A 21,373-nucleotide genomic window follows, 5' to 3' on the forward strand; every position below is an offset into this window, starting at 1 on the left:
GACTGTCCTTCTCTTTTGACGATGTTTACTTAACTGCGATCTAAATTTGTTAGAGTTAAAAAACTTATTAAAATGTCTTACCATTAATGCAGCTTTGTTTTTGTCGATTGTCGCTTCGGAGTCAGGATTGTCCTTTTCGGCTCGTAGGGCAATGTTGAGGTTCGACTTCTCTACTAGATTCTCTGCAAGTCGAGATTCGTGAAGTTCGAAGGTTGAAAACAATTGTTCCAATGTACTTACCTCGAGATCCTTATAGATGTAGTAAGCATCTACTAAGGAAGCCCAATCGGGAGTTCTCGGGAAGGCGTTGAGCGCGTACCGGATAGAGTCCCGGTTGGTTACCTCTTCTCCAAGATTGGTTAGTTGCGTGATCAGCTTTTGATCCTTGCTTGGAGCTGCGCTACCTTTTTGCCTTGGTTCATCCGGAGGTTCGTCAACTGGTTCCGGAGGATGTCGCGCCTGACTAGCTTTGCTTCAAAGGTACCTTCATGAAGCTCCAGGAATTTCTTCCAGAGATCTTTCGCAGAGTCGTAGCTTCCGATCCGATTTACCTCCTGAGGTGGCAGTACACTGAGTAGATGGAACTCAGCCTTTCCGTTGGCGACGAAATCGGCTTGCTCCTTCTTGATCCATGTGTTTTCTTCTTTATCTTTCGGCGCTGCAAAACCATATTTCATTGTAATAAGAATATCAAAATCTGTTTTAAAAAATACCTCCATTTTGCGCTTCCATGTGGCGAAGTCTCCGTCGAACTTCGGGGGATGAATGTTCGCTCCGGCCATCGTCTTGATCGTAGTGCTTCAATTGGCGGTTAGTCCTTATGAGGCGATCAGGCTCTGATACCAATTGTAGGTGCAGCGGAGGCCGGCAAGAGGGGGGTGAATTGCTGCAAACAAAAATAAAACTACCCTCCTCGGATTTCAACTCAGAAAAGCAATAGTAAATTTAAAACAAGCAAGGAAATAGAAATTCAGTAGAAGACAGGATTTAACCTGGTTACAACCAAGGAGGTTGTTAATCCAGGGCAGTAGAAAAAGCTTAGTAGAAAAATCTCCTTTGCTGAAGGCGGAGAAACCTTTTACACTTTGGAAGTTTAGAACTATTGCTAGGAAAGAGTACACAGTTGATTGCTTGAGTTGTTTTGAATTCCTAGCTCCAGGGATCTTTTTATAGCCCCTGGAAATTCTATCCCGAAGCTCCAAGGCGCCTCCAAGCTGGGTCAGCGGATAAAACTTTATCCGCGCACGAACGGTCTATTTGACCAGGTTGAAGGCGCCTTGAACAAGCCTTGAAGGCGCCTTCAAGACTGTTGAAGGCGCCTTGAGCTGGATTTTCCAGCTCAGCTCCTTTTCCAGCTCCTTTGCGTGGGCTTCCGATACTCCGATCTTTTGGGTGATTTCGGCCAACCGGAATAGGGCTCACCCGAACCCAATTCCCGGCCTTCTCCTTGAGCAACCTTCCGTCCCGGCTTAACGTCCCTCGAACGCTGTGCACGCTCTTCACGCCCACCGGAGTACTCTTCCGCAACTCTCTCGTCCTTCGGACGCACCGAGCCCGTCAGCTCCCTTCCCGTGCCGTCCTTCACGCTAGCTGCGTCTTCCGCTCGACTTCCTGTGCTCCTAAGCTCCTGCACACTCAGACACAGGGATCAAACACATCAGGACCTAACCAACTTGGTTGATCACATCAAAACTACCACGGGGTCCAACACTTGTCTTCCGCTCTGCAGATTTGATCTTCCACTTTGCAGACCAGCTCTGTCGCTCCGCTCTGCAAACCTGATCTTTCGCTCTGCAGACCTGGTCTTCCACTCTCCAAATCTGGTCAGCCGCTCTCTAGATCTGCTCTGACGCTCTGGTTTGCCGCTCTGCAGACCTGCCTAGCCGCTCTTTGGCACGTAGCAGAAACCAACCCCTGTTGGCAGCCTGAGATTATCCGCTCAGGTCATTCAGACTGTAAGTTGAATTTAATTCAGTGTAGCTTAAATTCAACTAATAACTGTAAATCTCCGACATTAGATTGTTTGTATCCAACAATCTTGAAACAGAGTCGACTCTGTTGAGATGGCCACGGAATGAAATGTTGAGGTGCAACAGACTCAACACGTGCAGGCCTCCTCCGCCCCAATTAGAACTGTGACAATCAACCACGAGGAAAAGCCAGAGAAGTTCAGTGAACTGAACTTCAAGAGATAGTAGCAGAAGATGCTCTTCTACCTGACCACGCTCAATCTAGCTCGGTTCTTGACCGAGGACCCTCCCAAGCGTGCTGAGGATGCTGATGCGCAAACCATCAGTACAATGGAGGCATGAACTCATTCTGAGTTTCTTTGCCGAAACTATATCCTTAACTGTCTTGCCGACTCGCTGTACACTGTGTATAGCATGAAGAGAACGGCTAAGGAGCTATGGGAGTCCCTGGACAAGAAATACAAGACGGAGGACGCAGGGGCAAAGAAGTTCATTGTGGGTCGATTCCTGGACTACAAGATGGTTGACTCCAAGACGGTGATCAGTCAAGTCCAGGAGCTTCAGGTGATCTTGCATAAGATCCACTCAGAAGGGATGGTTCTGAGTGAAACCTTCCAGGTGGCTGCTATCATTGAAAAGCTGCCTCCCGGCTGGAAGGACTTCAAGAACTACCTGAAGCACAAGCGGAAGGAGATGAATGTAGAGGAACTCATTGTTCGACTTCACATCGAAGAAGACAACAAGAGTTCAGAGAGGAAACTGTTCTCTCAGGCTACTGTGAAAGCCAACGTGGTCGAGCACAGTCAAAGCTCGAAACGGAAGAACCTTAAGTCTTCCAAGATGGGACCCAGAGGAGGCATCAGCAAGAAGAAGTTCTCTAGGAAGTGCTTCAACTGTGACAAAGTGGGTCACAAATATTCGGAGTGCAGGAAGCCGAAGAAGAAGCAAGAGGTCAACCTGAACGAGGGACCAGAAATGGACGACCTCTGCACTGTGGTCTCTGAGTTAAACCTGATCGGTTCAAACCCGCGGCAATGGTGGATCGATACTGGAGCCACCAGACATGTGTGCTGCAACAAGGAGCCGCTCCACAACTTCGAAGAAGTCACTGGAGACAAACTATTCATGGGGAACTCAGCAACCTCGGACATCATGGGCCAAGGAAAGGTGGTGCTGAAGATGACTTCGGGCAAGGATCTCACTCTGAACAATGTGCTGTATGTTCCGGAGATTCGAAAGAATCTAGTGTCCGGATCACTATTAAGCAAGCATGGCTTTCGCATTGTCTTTGAGTTGAACAGAGTTGTATTGTCCAAGAATGGAGTGTTTATAGGAAGAGGCTATGTATCTGATGGGTTGTTTAAGCTCAATGTAATGGCGATTAGGCCTAAGATAAATAAAATTGAAAGCTCTTCCACTTATATGCTTGAGTCTTCGTGTTTGTGGCATGGTAGACTAGGACATGTTAACTATGATGTATTGCGTAGATTAATTAATATGCAAAGCATACCTACATTCCACCTTGACGCAAAACACAAGTGTGAGATTTGTGTTGAAGCGAAAATGACAAGGTCATCCTTTCAACATATTGAAAGAAGTAATGAACCACTTGACCTAATCCGCACTGATGTGTGCGACCTAAAAGGTACACCAACACGTGGTGGTAATAAATACTTCATCACTGTTGTATATGATAACACAAAAATATTGTTATGTGTATCTTCTCAAAAGTAAGGATGAAGCTATAGAGAAATTTGCTCTCTATAAGAATGAGGTTGAAAACCAACTTAATAGGAAAATTAAGGTGGTTCGAAGTGACCGAGGCGGTGAATATGTGTCACCGTTTGCTGAGTTGTGTGCTGAACATGGGATCAGACACGAAACAACAGCTCCTTATACTCTTCAGCAAAACGGAGTTACTGAGCGAAAGAATCGAACTCTAAAGGAGATGATGAATGCTCTTCTATTGAGCTCTTGATTACCAGAGTTCATGTGGGGGGAAGCTATGTTAATAGCTAATTACCTTTTAAATAAGGTGCCCCGGAAGAAAATAGATAAGAGTCCTTATAAGTTGTGAAATAGAAGACAACCATCCTATAAATATTTACGAATGTGGGGGTGTCTTGCCAAAGTGTTGGTGCCTGATCCGAAAAGGGTTAAGATAGGACCAAAGACCGTTGATTGCATATTTATTGGATATGCACATAACAGCAGTGCTTATCGATTTTGTGTGTATGAGTCACACATACCAGAGATACACAAAAACTCGATAATCGAATCGAGAAATACCTCGTTCTTCGAGCATGTGTTTCCGTATAAGACCCGAAAGGATGCTAGCTCCTCAAAACAGGCAAATGAAACACAAGGCGAAGAAGAAGATGATGATGATGATGATGAACCAGTTGAGGTTGAGCTTAGACGGAGTAAAAGAGCTCGGGTAGAAAAATCCTACAAATCGGATTTTATCACTTTCATGCTGGAAAGTGAGCCCCGGAGTTACTCAGAAACAGTAAGCTCGTCTGATGGACCTCACTGGAGAGAGACAATTGCATCTGAGATAGAATTTATCTTGCAAAATCACACTTGGAAACTCGTGGATCTTCCTCCGGGAAGTAAACCACTAGGATGTAAGTGGATCTTCAAGAAGAAAATGAAATCAGGTGGCACAATCGATAAATACAAGGCCAGATTGGTTATCAAAGGATACCGACAACAAGAAGGCCTTAATTATTTTGATACATACTCTCCGGTGTCGAGAATAACTTCCATTAGAGTACTGTTGGCTATCGCCGCTCTATGGAATCTCGAAATACATCAAATGGATGGAAAGACAACTTTTCTAAACGGAGATTTAGAAGAGGAAATCTACATGGACCAACCTGAGGAGTTTTCTGTGCCAGGACAGAAAAACAAGGTATGTAGATTGGTGAAGTCATTATATGGCTTGAAACAAGCTCCAAAGCAGTGACATGAAAAATTTGATAATGCCATGAAGGAATGTGGATTCAAGATCAATGAATGTTATAAATGTGTCTACATGAAAGTCACAAAGAGTGACTATGTCATCTTGTGCCTCTATGTAGACGACATACTTATCATTGGAAGTAATGATAAGATAATAAAATCCATAAAAGGTATGCTGAGCTCAAGATTTGATATGAAAGACATAGGCCTAGCTGATGCGATTCTAGGAATTAAAATTCTTAGAACGACAGAAGGACTTGTTCTTAGTCAGTCCCATTGCGTGGACAAGATTCTTGAAAAATTCACCAAGGGTGATACAGTGTTGGCATGAACGCCGATAGATACGAGTCAACATCTAGCGAAAAATCGAGGTGAAAGTATCTCTCAAATAGAGTACTCTCGAGTAATTGGAAGTCTGATGTACTTGATGAGTTGTACACTACTAGACTTGACCTACGTAGTAAGCAAACTGAGTAAATACATGAGTAATCCCGGTGTTGAGCACTGGAAAGGGATAACAAGAGTACTAAGGTACTTGAGGTATACTCGTGAATATGGACTGCACTATACAAGATATCCTGCTGTGATCGAAGGTGTAACGACCCGCCTTCTAGGTACTAGGCTGTAAGACGAATCGCTACAGTTATTGCTAAACTATACTGTGCGGAAAGCTAGGCTAATTAAAATTTTTCTACTAAACTGATCAAAACTTAATGCTTTGGGTGTACCTAGGAGTTGTACACTTGCTAGGGGAGACAACCTATGCCTCCCGGATGACCTGCTAGCTGTAATCAGGCATTTCAATCGATCCACAGATCGATTGGGCTGTCGGATCGATCACGGGATCGATCCAGCTTGATACTGAAGTCCCTGGATCGGTCGGCTGACCGATCCATCTTCTCTTCTTCTGTACGCACCTGGATCGGTCTGCCGACCGATCCAGGACCTCACTGATCGGTCGGACTGACCGATCAGTGAGCCTCCGTGCGTCTGCTGCGTTGGGCGCAGCTGGATCGGTCGGTAGACCGATCAGTTCACCTCCCATGTCTCTGTTCGCCTCTGGATCGGTCGGCTGACCGATCCATGAGGATACAGTAGCATACTGTATCTGTCTGGATCGGTCGGCTGACCGATCCAGTGACACAGCCAGGCCCTGATCGGTCTGGAGACCGATCAGAGTTCTGATTTCGAATCTGAACTCTGATTTCAGCCCCTGGGTTGTGCCAAGACTCCACCTATCAACTATCCCATGCATGATAACTATTCTAACAACATGTAATAACAATTTTAGACTTAAGCTAGAGTAAGGTTCACTGGTTCATGGCATTTTAAGTCACTAAACACATTTAACAATTGAAAGTGTATGAAAGTAAAAATTGCTAGAGTTCTAATTGGTTAAACTTGCTAAGTCCCCTAAGGACCTTTGATTCCGGTTCCTGCCACACACACCATCTTTGCATTGCCCTCCAGCTTCTTCTGTTAGTCCATCTTTCCTTTACCTTTATCTGCAGTATAAGGAAAAGTAGAATCTGTAAGCTTAAAGCTTAGTAAGAAACCATCTACCTCACAAAATCATGCATTCGATGCAATATGCTTTTAAATCATGCTATTTGAAAATATGCGCTGAACTTGCTAAGACATGGTATACTGAAATCGTAAGGCATAACATATAAGCATGGCATAAGCACTGAATCTTGGCAAAGCAACCAAATAAACACTGAACTGAATATAGGCTAAACTAACTGAAACTAAATCTGTAACTAGAAACAAACTCAACTAGCATAATTGATTTTGAGTTTTGAAATCTAATACATAATAAGTGAAAATACATAATCATCTTTTACTACGGCGCACATCCCTAACTAGACCGGGTTTGCAAGTCCGAATCTAGTAGGGTTAACTAGGTTATCTAAACCTAGAGGCACGTGTGGAGTCCAACCCAATGGATATCTCGATCCAGTACAGTGCCAATAAAATACTGAATATAGCTAACTGTTTTAACTTGCTCTAGGTTATCGAACCTAGAGCTAGGTTATCTGAACCTAGAGGCGATGGGGAGCCACCCATTGGACCGTAGTCCCATATAGCTAAAATAAACTGATTTACTTGTTTAAACGCTTCTAATGCATTTAATCGTACTATTAAAATGCCTAAGTTGCATTTTTATTGATCTAGTTATTTTGTCGAACACTTAGTGTGCCCCACTCTCCTCTTTATTAGGAGATCACCTTTAGGCACCCGACAACGTCTACAACCCCAACTGAAGGAGTAAGCGTGTCCCGCCCATCTAAAGGTGCTCAACTAAATCCTAAATCTAAGAGGAGGGTTAAAACACCCTACATGTCAACAAAATCTGCATATTACTAATCTAATGCATAGAAAATCCAAACGGAGCTATTATACTGCAGGTGAGGGGTTTCTTACCTCTTGATCGTAATTTCTTACGATTCTATTCGCTAGAGTTCCGGTGGAGATGATCCTCTCGACGATCCGATCACGTCTTCGCGTTCCTCTCGCGGAGAAGAACCTCTTTCGTGTTGGAGTCGTCGCCGAAAAGTGATCCGAGAGCTCTTGGGACTTGGGCGCCGAGAGAGGAAGAGGAGAAGGGGTGTTCGGCGTTGAGGGTTTGGAGAGGGAAAGTGGCGTGAGGCTTTCGTGAGGAGGAATTGCCGAACCAACTTGAAATTAAACCAAACCCCAACTTAAGTTCTTATTTATATTAAGTGGGTAACTAGGCCCAACTCTAATATAAATATAATCGATTCCTCTTTCTTTCAGCACGGCCCTGCTGGGTTCACCGGTTACTAAACTTACCCGTAAACCATAGGTCTCGGGTTCGATTCCCGCCTAAGCTATTTTACGGTTCTAATTATTTTTGTTACTTCCGCTACTCGGAAAATTCCGGAAAAATATCTAAAAATTCCAGAAAAATCATACTATATTTCTAAAACAGTTTTGAGAATTTTCGGGCTTTACAGAAGGATACAGTGATGTAAGTTGGATATCTGATATAAAAGACTCTAAGTCTATGAGTGGATATGTCTTCACTCTAGCAGGTGCAGCCATTTCCTGAAAATCTTCTAAGCAAACTGTAATAACCAGATCCATGATGGAATCTGAGTTTCTAGCTCTTGACAAATGTGCTGAAGAGCCTGAATGACTACGACAATTCTTAGAAGATATTCCACGATGGCCGAAACCTGTGTCGGTGATTTGCATACATTGTGATAGTCAATCAGCAATCGGTCGGGCACAGAGTCATCTGTATAATGGTAAGTCTAGACATATACGTCGTAGACATAATACCATTAGACAACTACTCTCAACAAGAGTTATCACTGTTGACTATGTGAAGTCAAAGGATAACCTAGCGGATCCGCTAACCAAGGGGTTAAATCGAGACTTAGTTGCAAGCTCATCATGAGGAATGACCTTGATGTCGTTGTCAGCGATCAATGCAGAGGACACCCAACCTATGCTGACTGGAGATCCCAAGAACTAGGTTCAAAGGGACAACTAATGTGCACTGGCTAGACATACTGTAGGGGGATAGCCCAATGAAACAGTGACTAGACCAGGGTAAGCCGATGGGCTTTTAATGGTCAAGAAGAGTAGATGACAACTCTTGAGGGATCACCTATGTGAGAAAGAAGTGGGGCCGCTTCGAAGAGAATTAGAGGCACAATTCTTAGAGCTTCTCACAGAACCAGGCGTGTTCATGGCCAAGAACGAACACACTCATGAGAACTGAGTTGTATCAGGGAGAGTCTTGGGTGAGATTTGTCACTGCTTACACAGACGACAATATAGTTCAAGGACATTGTGTCTACTATTGGCCAGTAAGTAACCAAATCTTCACAAGGGAAGGTTCAAAGGGTAAAACCTACCTATCCTATACTTGACTCAACTGCTAAATGCTATCACTTACCCTATCTCCATTCATGTGGGGGATTGTTGAATAAGTGAATGGAGAAGAAATGGAAGAGGAAAGAGGCTCCATTGTGAATGGAACTTTAGTCCCACATTGGAAGTTTCAAGGCAATTTTGTTGGTTTATATTGATTCACATACATTGAGGTTGTGAACAAATGTATGAGGAGAGGCTCTCTCTCACGCATGGGTGCGTAGTTGGGGGGGTGTGTGTGTGCAAATCCAGGGTCCGGATTTGCACTGAACCAAGTTGACTAGTGTGCGAGCGCGACCTGCGCACACAAATGCCGGACCGGTCGGGGCAAAAATTTGCCCAAGTGGAACAACCAACATTTTACCACATAGATCTTTGGCTGCTGTGAAACGGACGCAATAAATTCGAGATTAATGTAGAATAAAACCGGCCGAGTAATAATGAGTGAAACGGTGGTCGTTTCATTGCTCGGCTAATAATGACCAATAAGGTCATTAACTCTGTCCATTGATCCGAGCTCCTATATAAGGAGGCTCCGATCATAGGCAGGACACACAAGATAGCAAAGGCTCTCCATTTTCTTCCTCCTCCTCTGTCGTGCAGCTCCTGCTCAGCGGAGTGCCCGTGGTAGCATTCGGGTGCCACCCAGTTCGCCGTGACCACTAGTTCTTGGTCGGATTCACGGTCGGTCGTTGTATCCTGGGAAACAGACGACCTTTGTAAGCCTCGAAGCACAGCCGGAGGTGGGCGAATCTGTTTCAAGGAAACTACGACTCGCAGGCCTTGGTCAGCTTTTCTGCTCATTCGGCCGAATTGACCGGCTGGTCTTCCGCTTCGCAGACCAGCCCTGTCATTTCGTTCTGCAGACCTGGTCTTCCGCTCTGCAGACCAACCCTGTCGCTTCGCTCTGTAGACCTGGTCTTCCGCTCTGCAGACTAGCCCTGTCGTTCCGTTCTGCAAACCTGGTCTTCCGCTCTGCCTGCAGACCTTGTCTTCCGCTCTGCAGATTTGGTCTTCCGCTCTGCAGACCAGCCCTGTCGCTCCGCTCTGCAGACCTGGTCTTTCGCTCTGCAGACCTGGTCTTCCGCTCTCCAGATCTGGTCAGCCGCTCTCCAGACCTGCTCTGACGCTTTGGTCTACCGCTCTGCCCAGCCACTCTTTGGCACATAGCAGAAACCAGCCCCTGCTAGCAGCTTGAGATTATCCGCTCAGGTCATTTCGACTGTAAATTGAATTTAATTCAGTGTAGCTTAAATTCAACTAATACCCGTAAATCTCCGGCATTAAATTGTTTGTATCCAACATCTTCAACTCATAACATCCATGTTTAGGTAATATTTTGATGTCTTTGGAGTCTCAGAGGAGAGGAGAGGAGAGGAGAGGAGAGGAGAGATGGTCGGTCGACTAGCAATTGTCGTGGTTGTTGACCAATTCGTGTTTGTCCAAACAAATCACAACCAACAACGACCTAGGAAGGAGAAATAGCGAAGAAAATCACAAGGGGAGAAAAGTGATTAGAGATTCTAGGAAAAAGAATTTTAAAATGACTATTAATTGAAACAAAAAAAAGTGATATAAATTTATCATAATGTTATAAATAATTAGTATATATCAATTTTATAAGTTGTTATAAGATATATATGAGTCGTTTAAATGCATAATAGTGATATGATTAATTATATTAATGTTATATGGTTTTGTAACAGTGTTATAAAATCTTTATAATATCGAAATAGGGTTATAATAATTGTACATATATTTTATATTTTTTTATTATTTTTAAATAAGTTAAAATAAAAAATTAAAAATATTTGAATTGAAAATTTTAGTATTTTCAATTAATTCAAATTCATAATCAATCAAACCTTAAAATTTTAAATTTTTGAATAATTTTAAATTAGTAAATAATTTTTTAAAATAGTAAATAAATTTAAAAATTAGTAAGTGATTTAAAAAATTTTAATTTATTATTTTTAAAAAATATATATATGATTCTAAATGTTTTAAATAAATTTCCAAAATATAATTTTAATGTTTAAATTAATTTTTTTAATGATAAAATTTCAAATATATTAAAAAAATAATTAAAGACCTTAAATAACTTTAAAATATGATTAATAATTTTTACAATTATCCTTGACTCTTTAAAAGGTTTTTAGAATTATATTTGAACTCTTAGTTTTATTAATCTCTATATTTTTAAATACAAAAAATACATTAAGAATTACATTAATTACAAGAATAATTTGACGTTGTGAGAACTTGAGTTCATTGTAGATCTATATAAATATAACATGGCAATATCAATAATCATGAAATCTCCAAATTTGTGACAATTTGAAGTCGAAGACCCATCTTCATGACATGCACATGTCCTCAGACTCAATGTATTTGCAATAAAAATTTAAAAGATTAAGACTATTTTATTATATGCAATAATAAAAAAATATAAATTTTGAATACCTTGTTATAGCTGTTGCAAAATTTAATAGACATCAAACATTTCAAGAGAACACATTGAAAGAACTTAGCAATAAACACCTGAAATATAAAATCAATAGTAAACACTTATAGCAAACAAATATTAATAAAAACACGCTATGGTAGTACTGAGATCGTATTGTTCCCGACCATACCAAAACTTCTATATAGCTCAAAATTTTAACTTCTCAACTTTATCATTTTCATCCCGCTAACTAATTTTAGAGATGAGAACATCATCCTAGCCTAGTGATCAATTGAGATATCTTTTATTCATTGGAAGAGACAATCAAAAAGAAATAAAATGCACACATTTCTTACTCATGGAAGGAATGCCAAAGAAAGATAATGAATCAAGTCTATGCTAAACAAATTTGGAGAGTTAGTGATGCTATTCTTCCTTGTACTTGGAAACAAGGACCTAAAAAATATGCAGACAACTTGCTTGAAGGTGACTTCTTGTTTGGGGAAGAACAACTTGCTTGAAGGTGACTTCTTGTTTGGGGAAGAATAGTGTAAACTAGGAATCAATTTTTTAAAAAATGTTTTTAATTATTTTGATAGGTTGCCTTTTCTAGGGCTATATTGAAGTGCATGTAGAAGATTAATTAAATTGGTTCATTTTCTAATATGTAATTATTTCCTAGTTTAGATGAGTAGTTAATGTTTTCTTTTTGATGATTTTAGTTTATTTTCATTTTTTTTTCATTTTGGAGGCATTAAAAGGACCTCAACTTCCCCTATGTTAATCAACCTTTGACCTAAAAATATTCCTCTTTATGAGTTTTCATTCTCTATGTGAGATCAACACAAAATTTCTCATGAGACGTGTCTAGATGTTGAAACTTTTGCCAGACCATATGGAAGTGATGAAAACTATGAAACTCTCACGATTATGTCTCCATGATATAGTTGTCTACTTGACTCTTCTAATTTTACTTTTTTTTTTCTTTTAATAAAAGGAAGTGCAATCTGTCTACCCAGGTGTTGTGCATATCTCTGATCCACCATTTACTCTATGTAATTATATATCATTTCTAATATTCAGATCCTGTAAGCCACTTCTATTTTTGTTAAGAAGATTTTGTTTTTTTCCTCTACAATTGCATCTTTAATCCTAATTGTTTTGACTTCTCTAATTATAAAAGTTATTTTGTTTTGAACAAGTCTATAACATCTTAAGCAATTTTCTGCTCATTTATTATCTATTATCTATTGGAGCTATGTTTAACTTCTCTAGGTTGGTAGTACCTTTTTTCTAACATTCTTTTTTCTACTATCTTATGTATATTATTTTTAATTATCCAACATTATCCCATAAAGTATAAGAGACACAAGTTTAAGCTTTGAAATCTCTCCTACACTTCAATCTATAAGTCTTTATACTATTTATGGTATCTTTGCCAATATTGCCTAAGAAGCCTACCTAGCTTTAACTAAAAAAAGAGGAGTGCTTCACCTAATGATTATGCGGTTCCCTTTAGGGAATTGTTCCAAAGAGTTGTCCTCTTAGGCTGGAGTAGTCTAGGAGGAAGTCTAGCCGTCTAGGTGAGTTTATTTAAAAAATAATTTATTTATCTTATTGGTTCACTTGAATACAACGCTAATTGCCCAACCCATCACAACAATCCTCTAATATATTATATGATTATCTAATTACGTTATATGTTTTTTCATTGGAATGTGAAATATGATGTGGTTTATTCTTTTTTATGTAGTTACTTATATCTTGTTTACAGGTGGTTATTTTTTTGATTGATTAATACACTTAGTTGGCAATAATACATGCAATGTTTATGTTGTCTTGTACAACTACTGAAGCATTATTGTAGATATGCCAAAGTGTGCCACATATATTGTAGGAATTTTAGTCAAGTCATAATGCATGCTTACAACTCTAGGCCAACAAATATGTGAAAAACATCAAGAATAATGGGTCTAAAACTAATTCTTTGTTGATATATATACTCTTTGTTATTTTTTTTTACTTTTCTATTTTATTGTAATGTTATCCGCTTAGACCGTCGTATAATGTCTAGGGTTTATGCAGTGAATCAATCACCTATCACTTGAAACAACCGTTTAAAACCTTGAAAAAGGAATAAAAATATTGAGTGGGAGACGGGTCATCTATGGTTCATACATGATAACTAAACATACCTTTGTCCCCAAATATTGAGTCTCCAAAGTCTAAACAATCATTTAATGGTTAAAATTATTATTATTAGTATTTGAAGGAATGGAAGGTTGGTAGCCTGCCATATGTTGATCACTACGGTTTATGTACTCATCCAGTCTTTAAATGTTGAGTGGGAAAATAGGAGTGTTTTTCCATTTTTACTCACTATGATTATCATTTTTTTCTCTATTTATCAGTATGATGTTGGTGATGATACTTATAAGATCTTGGATGCTATATTTTCCATGCCAAAATATGTACCTCAAATGGATAACTGAGTTTTTAAATTAGGAAATTTAGTCTGTTTGGTAGTTGTCCTAACTTTTAGTGTATATCTGTCTTCCACCTTTATAATTCAAAATCAATAACCAAATATTTTGGACAACACATTCATATTTTTCTTGCAACAAACAAGAACTTTACAGTTGATTTTGTGGTTTTATTGAGGATTTTCTTCCTCTTAGTTCTGAGTTCTTGGTGATCCGCCCTTTGAATATATTGATAACATTTAGTACAACTGTATGGAGGAATAATGCTGAAGATTTTTTGATGTTCCTAATGCTTTTCTTTTTGAACAAGTAAATAGGACGCCTATAAGAGTGAAATTATCTTATAGTAGTAAGAACATTCAGGAAAAGAATGCTCATACTTTAGTGTTCACAGTCATCTAATTCACCATGCCGCTGCAGTTTTATGATTTTTTTTACCAAACTTGATCAATGTCTCGCTTTAGATTATGTCCACTTTACATGTATCTGACCATTTTTAGTGATTAGCTCATGTCAACAATTTATCATCTCCAGTGATACTTGGCGAGGTTGCTAACTTTGCTGCCTATGCATTTGCTCCTGCCATCCTTGTCACTCCTTTAGGAGCATTGAGTATAATTGTCAGGTATGGTGATAATTTTGCTGACTAGAAATTATCCAGTATTGTACATTATCTAATGAAAGCTATTTTATGCAGTGCAGTGCTAGCTCATTTCATGTTGAATGAAAAATTGCACATATTTGGTGTCCTCGGCTGCATTCTCTGTGTTGTGGGTTCTGTTAGTATTGTATTGCATGCTCCAAGAGAGAAAGATATTGTATCAGTTAAGGAAGTATGGAGCCTTGCCACTGAACCAGGTTATCCATGCATGCATACCAAGATGCTTCAATTAGCAATTTCTAATAAATGTTAACATAACCACATCTCATGCCAATTTGACTAATATATTGCATCTATAGCAATTTCAACATAAACCTTTAATTGACGTATAAATTATGTTTGATGTGTTGTATTGTGCAAGTAATGTGGTAACCCTGTAGTTGGTATGTGAAAAGGATAATTTTGTTGTATGATTCTTCTCTTTCTGCTGCACTCATTTTTTTATGCCTTCTATTCTAAGCTGCAGAATACTGTACTAGTATTTTCTCCTCTATGGTAGAATTTATGATGAGGTTCAACTAGCTTAATCTACTCTGTGCTACTTCTAATGTTAAAATATAAATTCGTAACAAATTAGAAGAATCTTGTTGATATTCAAACTTAAGAAAATAGCCAAAACTAATAAAGTAATTTCTTGCCTTCAGGCTTTGTTACTTATTCTTGTCTTGTCCTGTTCCTGGTTGCGTTCCTCATTGTCCAGTTAGTTCCACGTTATGGTCAAACACATATGCTGGTATACGTTGGAATTTGCTCACTAATGGGTTCCCTAACGGTATGTCTAGTGCATCAAAATGTGTATTTTTTGGCTATGTAAGTTGTATCTTACTTTTCCTTTTCCTTCATTCAGGTCATGAGTGTAAAAGCAGTGAGCATTGCATTAAAGCTAACATTTTCAGGAATGAATCAATTTGTCTATTACCAGACTTGGTTTTTTGCAGCTACTGTAGCATTTTGCTGTGTTATGCAGATTAACTATCTGAACAAGGTAACCAACTCTGAGGCATCTGTATATCAATCAATAAGCTTATTCAAAATATTTTCTAATTGAAGTTGAATAATAGTCTACAAGCAAAGAGTTTGACAAATATTGAGCAGTATATTTTAAACCAATCAAGAATTTAGTTACTACTAAAACAAACAACTACTGTTCAGTTGTCAGAAAAGAGGTCAGTCTAAATAGGTTTTACCTTTGTAGCATGGTTTCAAGTGCACAAAGGCATCAGTCAACACCTTTGAAAAGTATCATTCTGGTTGCCCATGACAGATATTTTCTTGTATAGAAAGATTATATGACTTATTCTATTTGCTGGTCATGAGGAGGAAATGAAAATAAAAAAGAGGGGAGGGAGAAGTGCCAATAGATAATTCCAGTTGAGACAAGAAGATTTTCTTCTCATGATTCAGTCAGCAATCCTCTGGTCATGAGGAAGCAACAAAACATTAAAAAAGAGGAGCGCTCAAGATGAGATGCAGTAATTGAAGCATTAGTACTGGCAGAGAAGAGTAACTACATAGTCAGAGAAAGACTGAGTGTTTAATGGCCATATTGAGTGGCAATAGATTTTTTTTTTTTCCATCTGTCCATAGGAGAATTTTTTCTTTTTCCTTCGTCCATCCATGATTAATTCATGCATCCACGAGGTACACATAGAGAGAGAGAAAAAAAAAAGACCTTTATAAGGATGAAGATACAAATTATTAAGAAAAAAAATATATAATATGATATAATTTCTAACTTTATAAAATATACTATTACTAATGAATTAAATTATTTTATATATAAATTTAGTTTAATTTAAAATTTATTATAATAAATTCAAAATTAAATCATGTTTAACCTCCTTGATCATGTCATGTTTACATGGTGAACTTAAGTTAATCTAAATCGACTTTTGCCAATCAAACATTTCACTTGCAATAGACCCAATGTGCAACGGTAAAGTTGCTGCCGTGTGTCCTTATAGTTATGGGTTCAAGTCGCATAAACAATCTCTTATAATGTAGAGTAAGGCTGCATACAATAGATCCAGTGTGATCTAACCCTCCCGCATGACGCGAGTTTCATGTATCAGAATGCCCTTTATATTTTAAAAAAAAATACCAAAATTATATCAGTATTGAAACCGTATTATTTTGGTCATAAATCAAAATTCTGGTACGCTTCAAAATTTTAAACCTAAGTGTGAATCTCTTTTCTGATGATGTGGATTAATTGTTGTATGAAATTGGCCTTGTTAGAGCATGCTTTATACAAGAAGTAAATACCCTAGTCTAAATACGAAACATAATTTCATGCCATGGGATCCTAAAGGCAGTACCAACATGGATAAGCACTAAAGTTACTTCCAAGCTTGCTTGATTCAATTATGAATAACTTGGTCTAAAGAGAATTTATAGAATTAAAAGTTTCAGTATCATTCATATTGATAATACTTTTGTTACGCTAATGGTATGGTTAAATTCTGGGTGGGGATATTAGCATTAGGTTTCATTGTATATATACTATACTTTCCGAAGAATAAAAGGTTAGTATTTATTTCATCTTATGAAATTTCCACATATTCATTCTGGTTTAATTGTCTTCTCACCCCAGTGTATAGGAAATTCTCGTGTTAATATATTTTGTGTAGTTAACAGAAATGTTATTATAGTTGGAACAAACACATGTTACAGGTTCATTAGGATGATGAACAGAAAAGTAATTATGATCATTGAAGAGAAAGTTCAAGCTATTTTGAATTCTGATGCTCTGATATTTTTCTGCCATTTTTCACTCTTAATTTCATCAATAGGTTGTTCTTGCAGGCACTTGACACCTTTAATACAGCTGTTATATCCCCTGTCTACTATGTGATGTTCACTACTTTTACCATATGTGCCAGCATGATCATGTTTAAGGTGATTTACTATTTTTACTATTTTCTGTTAGTGGCTATTGGTATTTTCCTAATCTATCCTTCTAAATATATGACAATATATATTATTTACCTGGGGTTAAGTACCTTAATGAACCCCATCCTTAGCATAATACGGTTTCACAAAAGGGGAGTTTAAACCTTTTTGAAGCTCGATGACAATAATTTTGGCCTGTCACTTTGTTCCCCTAAATAATCACTGAGACAAAAGTAATGTTGCCACATGGACAATGTTTTATCTCACAAAATATTAGAAGGTATTATATCCCATCTACCGTAGATAAAAAAGTTGGCTTTGCCCCTCTATTGTGTGGCGTTGCAGCCACTAGGTTCAGACCCATACTTTCCTAGTACATTTGCATAGTTTTCATCTTCAATAAGTGGAGAAGAAAAGGGTTGATCACCGTCAAAAATGGCTTCTTTTGTTTGAGTGAAAACTATTTTCCTTGAAATTTTCAATTTTTGAAAAATAAAATCATTATAATTTTTTATAGCACTAGATATGGAAAATATGGATCCTTTCTATTAAAAGGAAGAAACAAATAATGTAAGACATCAAATACAATTATCTAATTAAGCTATCAAATTAAAAGATAATGAACCAAAATAGTCTAATTACTAAACAACTTAATATAAAATTCAAAATCCTAATCATATTCCTACTCTGCATCAACAAAACGCTTGGAGTACCCTTCTTGGGCAGGCTACTTGCATGGGAAGAGGACACAAGGAGAATGACTTTTAACCGCTCCTACTGCCAATGAAAAAGATCATTGCATGTGTTAGGAAAAGGTAAGCCTCCCATTATCTTTGTAGGGCCTTGTTCAACATTTAACACCATTTTGATGTGAAGCAAAAAGGGAAGGGAACAGTTGATGCTTAGGTGCATGTATCAAAAGTAATTAGGAAAGCTTATGAGTAGGTGTTGATCTTGTCGAACAAAAGGAAAATCAACATAAGAAAAAAATACGTAGGAGAGGTTGATGAAGTCTTGAATCCACATCAAGTTAAGGCCAAAGCACTCTCAAGGGGCATGAAGTCTTCTTACTCATAAAACAGGGTCACATAGAAAAAAAGGTAATAATTAGGATTCCTAATGGGCTTTGTTGGTGCAATATTCCCTAGGTCAAGGTTGACCTGGTTGACTGAGCTTGAATTGGTTCAAACTCGAGTCTTGATGTTTGGGTTTCGATGTTTGACAATACATGTAGACAATATATGGAGATTGCAGGTGCAATTGTTCATGTGGGGAGATTGTGAAGGAGAGTCAAGTAGGTCAAGGTTGATTGGATACTTAACTGGAAAATCCTGGTGAGTGAAACCAGGTAAAAGTCCTAAGTGGGAGGTTAGGCAGAGTGGAGAATCCTGGTGAGTAAAGCCAAGTGAAAGTCCTGGTGAGTGAAGTCAGGCAGATGAGAAGTCCTAATGAGGGAAGCTAGGCAGAAGGAAAGTCCTAGTGAGTGAAGCTAGGAAGAAGGAAAGTCCTGGTGAGTGAAGTCAGGCAGATGAGAAGTCCTAGTGAGTGAAGCTAGGCAGAAGGAAAGTCCTAGTGAGTGAAGCTAGGCAGAAGGAAAGTCCTGGTGAGTGAAGTCAGGCAGATGAGAAGTCCTAGTGAGTGAAGCTAGGCAGAAGGAAAGTCCTAGTGAGTGAAGCTAGGCAGAAGGAAAGTCCCGGTGAGTGAAGCCAGGCAGATGTGAAGTCCTAGTGAGTGAAGCTAGGCAGAAGGGAAGTCCTGGTGAGTGAAGTCAGGCAAGGGAAATTCAGGTGAATCAAGGTTGATCGGGCACCTGGTGGAGATAAGTCCAAGTGGGTCAAGGATGACCGGACACTTGGCACGAGGAGAAAAGTCCAAGTGGGTCAAAGGGATTGACCGGACACTTGGTGAGGGAGTCCTAGCAGGTCGGGGGTGACCGGATGCTAGGCATGATGTACCAACAGGTCATGGTTGACCGGATGTTGGTTTAGGAGACTTTGGACTTGGTTTTGGGCAAAAATCATGAGCTAGATCGATCAGCCGATCGATTGGCTCATGCCCAATCGATCGGCTGATCGATTGGGTGAGTCCTCGCGACAAGCCTCCTCCCAATCAATCAGTGGATCGATTGGGAGAAGCTCGCGATCGCACAGAATAACTCTGGATCGATCGGCCGATCGATTCAGAGCCTCCAATCGATCAGTCGATCGATTGGGAGCTGCAATTTCGCGCGATAAGCCTTGGATCGATCGGCCGATCGATCCAGGCAATTCCCTAGAGCACAGAGGCGCTCTGGATCGATCGGTCGATCGATCCAAAGCCTCCCCAATCGATTGGGAGCAATCCAATCGATTGGGATTCGACCGTTGGCGCTGGATAAAGACGTTGGCGTGCGATTTCATCGGCAGAACTCTCGGCTTTCTTCTTCAGCGACACCAGCGATTCCACAGCTTCTCCATAGAGTTCTCACCGCCAGTTCTTGAAGATTCTTGGAGGCTTGTGCTGGTGCACGTCCAAGTCAAGAGGCGAGGAAGAAGTTAGGGTTAGGGTTTCTTGTGCAAACTTGTAAGATCTTATTGTATTTTGTTTCCCTTTCCTTTCTTCTTGTACTGAGAGCTTGTAAGGTTTCTCCGCCTTCGGTAGTTACCGAAAAGGAGTGTTTACATAGTGGAGGGTGCGTGAGTGTGTGGATCTTTGGACTAGTCACCTCTTCTTGAGGTAGATACCAAGTAAATCCCTAGAGTTAGCGTTGTTGTGTTGTTTCTTGTATTTTCCGCTGTTATCATCTTGAAGAAACAAGCAACGACGAGCACGAGATCGCGCCGAGCTATTCACCCCCCTCCTTCTAGCTACATTTCGGTTCCAACAAGTGGTATCAGAGCGAGGCTGCTCTTCACCGGAATCATCGCCGGAAGGGGCAACAAGGCTAGAGGGTGTAGAAGTTGGAGCAAATTCTATCAAGTCAAAGACTTCATCATCAAGCTCAACTTCAAATGGAATTCGGAGATGGATTCGACACGAGGGTGCCTCCACCATATGTATCCACGAGTTTTGATTCTTGGAAATCTAGAATCGAAAACTTTCTTATGATGGAGATAGAGCAATGATTTGCTCTAATGGAAGGCTTCAAAGCTCCAACAAGTTCAAAGAGCAAGATCCTCAAGAAGAGCAAATGGAGTCAAGAGCAAATTCAAAGGAGCAAGGCAAATGATAAAGTGACCAAGCTTTTGGTCAATTTGTTGCCAAACAATATATTGGCTCAAATTGGAGATCTTGAGGATTCCAAAGAGCTATGGAGCAAGTTGGCCAAGCTTCATGAAGAACCCTCCACTGTACCAATCCAAGAAAAATCCAAAGAGGGCGACTCAATGGAGCAAGATCAAAAGGAAGAGGATTCCGAAGTTGATTGATGCTCAACTTCCGAAGAAGAAGAAGTCCAAGAAGTCTCATCTTCAAAGGAATACAATGAAAAGGGCAAAGAGGGAGCATACTCTTTGTTCCATATACAAGATGAAGATGAAGAAGCCTCCATCTCTAGAATTGAGGGGGAGCGACTTTCGGTGACACCGGATCAAGAAGAAGGAGAAGTCTCCACATCCGGGTAGAAGAGGATGAAGAAGCTTCCACCTCCACAAGTCAGGTCAAATATATTGGAGGAGTATCAATGTCGAATCAAGAGAAAGCCTCTACCTTCGGATCCAAATGAGAATATGTCACCCCTACATGTGAAGGTATAAATATTTCATCTAAAAATAAAGATCATATCATATGTTTTGAATGTAGGGGACATGGGCACTACGAAAGCAAGTGCCCCAAATTGGCCAAGAAGAAGGGTCAAGTGGCACCAAAGGGCAAGGAGAAGCCCAAGGAATCCGCCCCCACAACAAAGAAGAACAAGGAGCACATTGTGTGTTTCTTGTGGAACCAAAAAGGACATTATAGAAGTCAATGTCCTAAGGGGAAGAAGGCGGTCAAGCCTAAGGGAGGAAGCATGAGTAAAGGGGAGCCTCCAAGGTAAAACGAAAGGTATCATTTATTGAGCCTATCCCTTTAAATA

General features: G+C 39.6%; 1 protein-coding gene across 1 annotated transcript in view; it reads left to right on the forward strand.

Annotated features, from left to right (window-relative positions):
* LOC122015317 (probable magnesium transporter NIPA1) overlaps positions 1-21,373 on the forward strand; it is a 38,788-nt gene that overhangs the window by 4,787 nt on the left and 12,628 nt on the right. Inside the window, exons 3-7 of the mRNA XM_042572142.1 lie at positions 14,301-14,391; positions 14,464-14,624; positions 15,072-15,199; positions 15,275-15,412; positions 17,233-17,325. Of these exons, the coding sequence (XP_042428076.1) occupies positions 14,301-14,391; positions 14,464-14,624; positions 15,072-15,199; positions 15,275-15,412; positions 17,233-17,325 (611 nt within the window). The remainder of the gene's footprint in view (positions 1-14,300; positions 14,392-14,463; positions 14,625-15,071; positions 15,200-15,274; positions 15,413-17,232; positions 17,326-21,373) is intronic.

This window comes from Zingiber officinale, chromosome 8B (assembly GCF_018446385.1).
Source record: "Zingiber officinale cultivar Zhangliang chromosome 8B, Zo_v1.1, whole genome shotgun sequence".
Classification (NCBI taxonomy): Eukaryota; Viridiplantae; Streptophyta; class Magnoliopsida; order Zingiberales; family Zingiberaceae; genus Zingiber; species Zingiber officinale.